The sequence below is a fragment of the Cephus cinctus genome, unplaced genomic scaffold (genome assembly GCF_000341935.2).
Source record: "Cephus cinctus unplaced genomic scaffold, Ccin1 Ccin1_scaffold0021, whole genome shotgun sequence".
NCBI lineage: Eukaryota > Metazoa > Arthropoda > Insecta > Hymenoptera > Cephidae > Cephus > Cephus cinctus.
In genome coordinates this window covers 176,751-185,371 of record NW_014332769.1, presented here as the reverse complement: position 1 = coordinate 185,371, position 8,621 = coordinate 176,751, and the positions used below count along the sequence as shown (strand labels likewise).

At 36.7% G+C, this 8,621-nt stretch overlaps 1 protein-coding gene across 1 annotated transcript; it reads left to right on the top strand.

Annotated features, from left to right (window-relative positions):
• Positions 1-37: 37 nt before the first annotated feature.
• Positions 38-1,862, top strand: LOC107266388 (stomatin-like protein 2, mitochondrial). Its single transcript, XM_025083955.1, has 6 exons — positions 38-215; positions 286-414; positions 508-655; positions 728-1,132; positions 1,315-1,559; positions 1,630-1,862. The coding sequence occupies exons 1-6, from the start codon at positions 168-170 to the stop codon at positions 1,825-1,827; spliced, it is 1,173 nt and encodes a 390-aa protein (XP_024939723.1). The 5' UTR covers positions 38-167; the 3' UTR covers positions 1,828-1,862.
• Positions 1,863-8,621: the final 6,759 nt, after the last annotated feature.

Here is an 8,621-nt window from a genome sequence, read left to right as displayed (position 1 = left end):
AAAATGGACTACAATTTACATCATTCGTTAGCCTTTACCGACTATGTTCAGCTGTCAGGGCACAACGTGAACGCCGCATAGAATGCTCTGAGAAACGTTGATCTTTTGTTGACTTATATGAGAATACTTGAAATATTTATTAATATAGTGTAAGCACGAATTACAATATGCTCGCAAGAACAAGATTATTGTCACGTAATCTATCCGTCATCAGAGTAAGTACAGAAAACATCGTTATTTGTTAAGTATATTCTAACCTATACTAACCCTTACATTTTATTATAGCAAAGTTCTATTAATATACCTATGGAAAATAAACAAAATGTTTCCTATGGATACCCGAATTTAATGCACACAAGAAATAAAGCTACAACACCTATCAATACAATCATCATGTTTGTGCCACAGCAAGAGGTTCAAATAATCATACTTATTTACGCAATAATATTCTTGTTCTATTACAAAAGTGTATAATATAATTAAAGAAACTGTATTGTCATATTATAGGCATGGATAGTGGAAAGAATGGGAAAGTTTCACAGAATCCTGGAACCAGGAATCAATATCCTTATACCTATTGTGGATCGAGTAAAGTATGTCCAAAGTCTTAAAGAAATTGCTATTGATGTTCCTAAACAAAGTGCAGTCACATCTGGCATGTATATTACTTATTATTCTCTTTAATATTTAAAAAACATAATCTAATTGACTTCTTCCTTTTTTATAGACAATGTTACTCTCAACATTGATGGAGTTCTTTATTTGAGGATAAATGATCCATATTTGGCATCTTATGGGGTAGAAGATCCTGAATTTGCCATTATTCAACTAGCTCAGACAACAATGCGATCCGAACTTGGAAAGATATCTTTAGACAAAGTGTTTCGTGAAAGAGAAGGTCTCAATGTTGGCATTGTAGAAAGCATTAACAAAGCAAGTGAGGCCTGGGGAATAACTTGTCTTCGTTATGAAATTCGTGATATAAGGCTACCACAACGTGTACAAGAAGCTATGCAAATGCAAGTGGAAGCTGAAAGAAAAAAACGAGCTGCTATTTTAGAATCAGAAGGTGTGAAGGAAGCTGATATTAACGTAGCACTAGGAAAACGTCAAGCCAGAATTCTTGCTTCAGGTAATTATTAGGGCTTTACTTCAGTTGTAAAATCAATTATTTTCTAACTGGCTACATTCTCATGTATAACAACATAAAAGAGTCCCTTTCAAATCACATTGATGTAGCCTGACTATAAGCAGTATTAATATTTTGTAAAATATTGAATATGTAAAAAGTGATACTTTAAATAACGTATTTAGAGGCTCAACGACAAGAACAAATAAATAAAGCATCTGGAGAAGCTGCAGGACTTTTGGCAATTGCTGAAGCTCGGGCTCAGAGCTTGAAGATAGTAGCTAGTTCGTTAGCTTCTGAGGATGGCAAGAATGCAGCAGCTTTAAGTGTTGCTGAACAATATGTCCATGCTTTCAATAAATTGGCTAAAACTAATAATACACTGATTCTACCTAGTAATGCTGGTGATGTACCTAGTTTGGTTGCTCAGGTAATTACATAGTATCTATGTATTGTATATTTAACACTGTATATCTTACTCTAAAACTTATACTTCACAGGCTATGACAATTTACAAGCAAGTTTTACCTCGGAGTGAAAATTTTTCTCAAGAGATATCACCATCTACAAAAACTGAGCCGCGAAGCAAAGTTCCCTTGTCTATCGAATCCTCTGATGATGTCTTTGAATACTTTAGTGATAAAGAAGAAGCTGATAAGCACAGAAAAACCGACAAACAAAACCCCAAAATAGTATAAACCTTTGTTGTTATTAATAAAGGTTAACTTTATAAGTCCGCATTATCATTGAATCTATTTGACACTAAACTGGCGGATATAAATACGAACACCAATGAAATATAACATTCACTCTAATTCCTATATAAAACAAATTTCTCTTAATTATTAATACTTTCTTATGCTACAAATTATCCACCATCCCTGCTTACATAAAATGGTCCCATTTACATCCATACCGAATAATCTATGGACGCCGCCATTTTGGCATACATCATTTAGTCACGTACACCTACAGAACTGGTTGGTTTGAGGATTTTTTTTAACGTTTAGGTACGCTACGAGGTCTAAAATTGTGGCCTCAAAATGCCACACTGTGCAGTAAGGACGTGTAAAAATTCATCGCAAAAAAATAAAACACAAAAAGTGAAATATTTTTCATTCCCAAAAAACGAAATCATTGCTCAAGCCTGGATCAAAGCATGTGGTATTAAGAAGGTAAACATGAAGCATGGTAAGTCCATTTATATTCCATTCGGTGGATTCAGTAGGCATAGTACATGTTATGAATCTACATATGCACTCGCGATTTCGAGATAGTTCAATACCTGTGCAGTCAAATCTTTCCATAGTTTACACCATAATAGTTTCAACCCCTCAATTACAAACCCTTTCAAAACTCTCGCAATAGTTAATTAGGGTTACCACCTTTCTATTGCCGCTCTCCTTAGCTGATTTTCAGCTACACCGTCAGCGCATGCGCATCTCTGTGATGCAACCACGTGATAAAACCTGACATGCGCGTATTAAGGATGTATCATAATGTCATATCCAATCCGGAGTACCTCCAATATTTTTTTTAAATTGATTGTTATGCAGTCCAGCAGCCAATCAAAGAATTCTATTCAGGTTTCAAGAAAATGTTGTAACAACGCCGCGGTCGGTTTCGTATAAACAGTACCTTCAAAGTGATTTACACTAGATCTGTTCTCGTTACCTAACACTCTGCACTTTTTGAAAACTGCAGAAAGTGTAGGTAACGAGAACAGACCTAATCCGCAAAGGTTAAGGTGTTTTGTGAAACATTTTCAATGTTTAACAAACCCTGCATCGACCTATATCTATATCTACATACAGACCGTACAGGTGTATGTACAACTTGCCAGATTTTCTGATGATTAATGGCGGCTGTAGCAAATGGAACTGCAAGTTTATACAACATAATCGGCATGCCTCAGATTTACTCAAATATTTCGATAAAAACAACGGTAATAATAGTTCTTTCTGTTGATGTAAAAATTATGAAAAGTACAGAGTTATTAAAAACCAGTTTCTCTATCATGAAAATACTGTAGAATATATCAAATTTTCTACTTTTATTCAAAATTAGTCTCCTTCCGGTGAAAATAGTAAAGGTGAAATGGGACTTTCAATATTCATTTTCCTTTTAAATAGACGGTAAGGTACCTTTTTTTAATCAACGCAGAATCTTTAATACTATACTATAACATATTTTAAATTCAGCAAGGAAACTAAACATTTTTATTTTGAGCATACATCCTTAAGTAACAAACGAAAAGAAAGGTACATTTAACAATGTATTGCGGGGTCTTAACCACAAGTCCATTAACTATTGAGGGGTACGACTGTAGAATGGGGAACTGGACTGCGACGGGAATTCAAAAACTGTCTAAGTAGTTTACTAGAATATGATCGTAAAATGCTAGGACGCTGATTAGATAATTTTTTGATTACTTAAATATTAAGAAAATCGATATTAAAATTTACTAAAATATTGCTATAAAGTGCGGGAGCGAAAACACTTTGTGATTGGTCGTGACGTCACAACCTCATATCCTTATATGGAGTTTATTTTATAGCCAAATAGCCAATGAGGAACGCCCGTGTTCAAACATTGCAAGTTGGCGACGAATGGTCGGCGTTACAAGACGTTACTATTTAAAGTTTACTCACTAATCCGCAAGACGGCAGTACCGAATATGGGGTTTTGACGGCTATTTTGTCACGTGTCTCAAAAGGGCGTTTGAACTGCTATTTGTGTAACACGATTTTTAATATTATTTTTTAACAAATATAAGCATATTATTTACCTAAGACATCAATGTTCATAGTTTTTATAGTACGACAATTAAGAAAATCGAAAAAAAAAAAATTGGTCCAGTTCCCCATTGATGACGATGACAGATAATGGCGTCATTAAATTTACAGCAAGGGTGTGCTCGGATCATTTTCTATCGAGTTGCTTTATGATATCGATGATGCACAGACTGCTGAACTATTGTCCTATGAAAGCAAGGATATTAAAACCAGACACTGTACCGACTGAAAATCTTCCGCAGCCTGTAATATCATCCAGTATACCAAGCAAGAATCTAATCAAATCGAATTTTTGTGTATTATCGCATTCAGATAAAAAATCAGTTAGAAAAACGGGACTTTTCAAAGTTCACATTGTAAAAAAATGAATCCACAAGATCAGGGCTTGGTACAAAAAAAGAAATATCCTAATGAAAGGTACAATTCCTATGTTTATAAGGTACTCTTTATATTAGGTCTGTTCTCGTTCCCTACACTTTATGCGCTTTTCAAAAAGTGTCACGAGAACAAACCTATTGAATGATAAATTATGCTCTTTTCACAGGGTACCTGAGGATTATCAAGCCGAAATTAATAAACTGAAAAGTAAACTTGAAACAGCGAAAAAAATTATAGACATTTATCAAACAGAAATGAAGAATCTTGAAGATATTGTTATAGAGATGTACAAAACGCCTAATTGAAATGGAGTAATAGGCTTTTTCAGGCGAAAGCGCCTTAGAATCATTTTACAAACCGAAGTTATATGTAAGCTACAACATGTGTCTGTTCTGGGTTATAAATCGAATTTAAAAAATGAAATGTAATGTAGTCGATTAAACGTTTGAATGCAGTAAAAGTAGTATAAGACTCATGAAACGTAATGAAAATTTGTTCTAATCTATTTTCAGTTGAAAATACATCATGAATTCATTGACTTTGTAAATTATAGTTGACAAAATACTGTGAATCTTATTGCGAGATGTAAGTAGGAAGTGCTCGCATGCTTTTTCTAAAGGAATTATTTGACTATTGTATATTATATAAACATAAAATATATAAATGGCCGAAAGATAGTTGAAATACACTTAATGTGTATATACATTTCGTGATCTTAGAGGATTGGGAATCACGAGACTTTTTACAGGATTCGCGTACTGGGTAGGCGTCTTTTAAAGGAATGTGACGCTTCAGTTTTAAAATTAAAGGGCTGTATTGTCCTATAAAGTACACTCTAAAATGTTCTTAATATTCTATTCCGGACTCTCACACACACGTACTCTTATAATTGTTTCCAGTTCTATTATCGTACCTTAGGTGACAAGAAGTGTTTTTGTTTCTTCTTTCGTGATATTACTAGCTTCTAGGCGTGGGACAGAGATAGCTAGAACTATAATACAGCAGTTTGCACAATGAGTCCGAAGACTTATAGTCCAGTTGATGATGGGGATAATAATGATTCAGAACCCTCGGATGATCACAATGACCCCCGTTTGCCGAATCTCTTATCTTGAAGATGGGTGAAACTCAGACAGCTACTAATCAAAATGACATTGGGAGCTGAGTCTTTTCACGCGGGTTGTGCTGAGGTGGATCTGCAATCTTGGCAGTTCTATTACAATAACTTCACTGCAGGACGATGCAGAGGTGTTTGGGATGTTCTTCCTAATACTAGGGGGCATCGCAATAATTCCTTAGGCCTGGTAAGAACAGTGGAGAGCTCAGGCAGCTATTAATCACAATGATATTGGGAGCTGAGCTTTTTAAAGACAGAGGCTTGATGTTTTTGGTCGATTTCTGACAGCTCCGGCACAATGACTTTGCTGCAGAAAATCTACAGGAATAGCATATTTCCTGATACAGGGTTGACACGCAATGCTCTCCAAGACCAAGAATTGCCCAGGATGAGTTCCCACAGTTTGCAGTACAATACTGTTCACTGGTTCGCTCTGAAGTAAAGGATAGATTTCCTACTTGCTTCTTGACAATTATACTTTCCACAATTATACTTCTTCTTGTTGTCTTTCGGTGTTATCCTAGAACGAAATCGAGCACAAAGTGAATTCCTATCGAGGAAGTCGCTGTTTATATCCTTGAGAGGAATACGTTAATTCTAGTGGGGATAACGATTTTTATTCTCCTAAGGCGTTAACGCCGCTTTTTGGATTTCATATTTTGACTTATTATTTGATTTGACTGTTTGATTTGATTAATTGGATTAGCGGTTTCTTCAACTACCTGGGCACTTGTTTGTGTTGATTCCAGTCGCATAACTGGACTTTGGATTCTTAGAATATTAAAGGTAATAATCTCTAATATTATTTCCTCATGACTGTTGCTGTGACTAATTTCAAGGGAATTATGCAATATTAGGAATTTAAAAGTCCTATTTTCCCTTTCCTTTATCGTCGTCGCTGTGAGAGGTCGATAGGAGTTTTGAAGAATTCCAGGATGTGAGGAGTTCTCTCAGATACTGTTGTGCCCATCTACAGTGCGCTATGCACTCTTATGTGGGGCTCTTGATGTATCCATCATCGAGAATGGATGATTAGGAAAGAAAAGCTATAGAGGATAGAGGAGTATATAACAAAAAAAAAACTTAAATTTCCAAAAGTGGGAACTTTGGATATCCTAGGGATATCTATAGGATATCTATAATTCGATATAGATAGATATCTAGTGGATATTCACTTTGAATATGCCGGACATCTTATGGGTATTCTATGGATATAAAATGCTGTGTGGGTGATAACGTTAAATGTAATTTTGGAGCCGTATCATCTTCGATATGTATAATAGGTCTGTTTGTTCTAACATTTTGATGTATTTCACAGCACCATAGGTGTGTTCGAAAACGAGTCGAGAGCATTGAGAGTATCGTTATATCTCGATAAAATGAATTCAATAAACAGATAACAACGATACTCTTAGTACTTTCGGCTCATTTTTGAACGCATATAGAGTGCTCCGGAGCACATAGAAACGCCAGAACGAACAGAATCATTTGGAGGAAGAAGTAAAAGAAAAAGAAGAATAGATCCATTGCTAATTATGTGGGCAATTATTTTTAAAAACTTATCATATGTATGTACATATTATTACACCACGCCATAAAGAAGAAGTTATCATATCAGTAGCACAGATTAATAGCAACCACTGAAATCAAGAGATTCGGTCGAGTCTCGCGCCAAGTACAGGCAACTCGCCGTACAGAGAACTGCTGTTATATCCCAAAGTGGATCTACTCAAGTAAATGCAATCGGTAAATTCTTTTCGGCACATCGAACTTTTCGATTGCCTCATGTAATTCCTGGAACGCTGAGTAGCAGGCCACGCGCTCACACTACATGCCAGCGCGCGGAATGAAGCAAGACTCTTTCTGCAAGATCATCAATATTGCGGTGCATTATCCCCAAAATTGGAGCTAAGGCACCTACAGTATTCGGAACCGATAGGTAGTCTTTCGCGAATCCTGGCAACGGACAGAACTCCTCCTGCAACGGACGGAACTCCTCTAGGAGTCACCGTCTAAATCATCGAGTCTTGCTTGTTCCTCCGCTGATAGTATTTTACGTGTCTTCGGATCCTTGTGACCAAGCCTTCCCACCCGAGGACCAGGGAAGTCATCGCGGTGAGCGTTCGAGTAAATCTATCGCGAGTGTAACAACGGGCGACGGATTGCCACAGAAAGAACTCAGTGAAGTGAAACATCAACTCTTTTAAACCTACCATCCACTGTAAGTCAATCTATTTTACCTACAATAAAACATCAATCCGTATACCTACACGTCGCTCTCATTCGTTGGCATTACATCTCCCACTTCCACAGGAAACAGATACGCCTAGCGTTAAATGGTAGCCCATAATTAGATATATCTACGCCCTAGCAGTTTCACTAGCTAAGGCTTAACACTGCCCTCCGAGATTCCTTACTCGAAAAATCTCTTGTACCTGTGTTTCGACTCAAATTTCTTATGAACAGCTATGTGTGAGAAAAAGTTATTAATACATTCACTATAGGAATTGAGAATTCTAAATCGATTGTCGCCAAGATCAATACGATTAGTGTACGAGATCAGGGCGTATTGAGATGGCGAGCGGGATGATTTTATTTCAGGTCCGCCTTCGCACGTCCGTCTCCGCACGTCCATTTACTTTTCTACATAACAGATGGCGCTGATTAAGGTATTTGATCGGCACAACACTGGACTGGCGCGAACAATCGACTCAAAACTCCAGAAAGGATACTGCTCTACCAGAGGCTTGATTAGTAACTGTCGATGATTGGTGTCGATGTTCGTAAGGAAGACTTTGAATTTGGAGGGGATTTTGATGCCTTATCAGAAAGTTTCTGAATTTGGATGCGCTTTATGGCGAAATCGGGGTTATTGCACTCGATTGGTCGATAGAATTCTAACTGCAAATCTTCCATCGGTAGATTCCTCTTTGAGTTAGTGCATTAACCGAATCGTCATTATTATAATCTATAAGTTATAGTAAGTAAAGCACGTTCGTCGAGGATCAGTTACAATCGTTGTGGTCCTTGACCTTTCGCTAACAGGAGTACCAAGGGGCGCTAAGGGTGGGGGGGATAGCGTAGCGTCGGACGTAACAATTGTTCTTGGTGATATAATTATTTTTTCCTTACCAATATATCGTTGGTGCATCTAGATTTGAGGTATAACTATTAATGTTAACTATTTAATAATTAAATTCAG

What these genes read in the sequence shown, in the direction of transcription:
- LOC107266388 (XM_025083955.1), top strand. Translation starts at nt 168, where the DNA reads ATGCTCGCAAGAACAAGATTATTGTCACGTAATCTATCCGTCATCAGA. An exon ending in GTAATCTATCCGTCATCAGA is followed by an intron (nt 216 to 285) that starts GTAAGTACAGAA and finishes ATTTTATTATAG; the next exon opens with CAAAGTTCTATTAATATACC. An exon ending in TACCTAGTTTGGTTGCTCAG is followed by an intron (nt 1,560 to 1,629) that starts GTAATTACATAG and finishes TATACTTCACAG; the next exon opens with GCTATGACAATTTACAAGCA.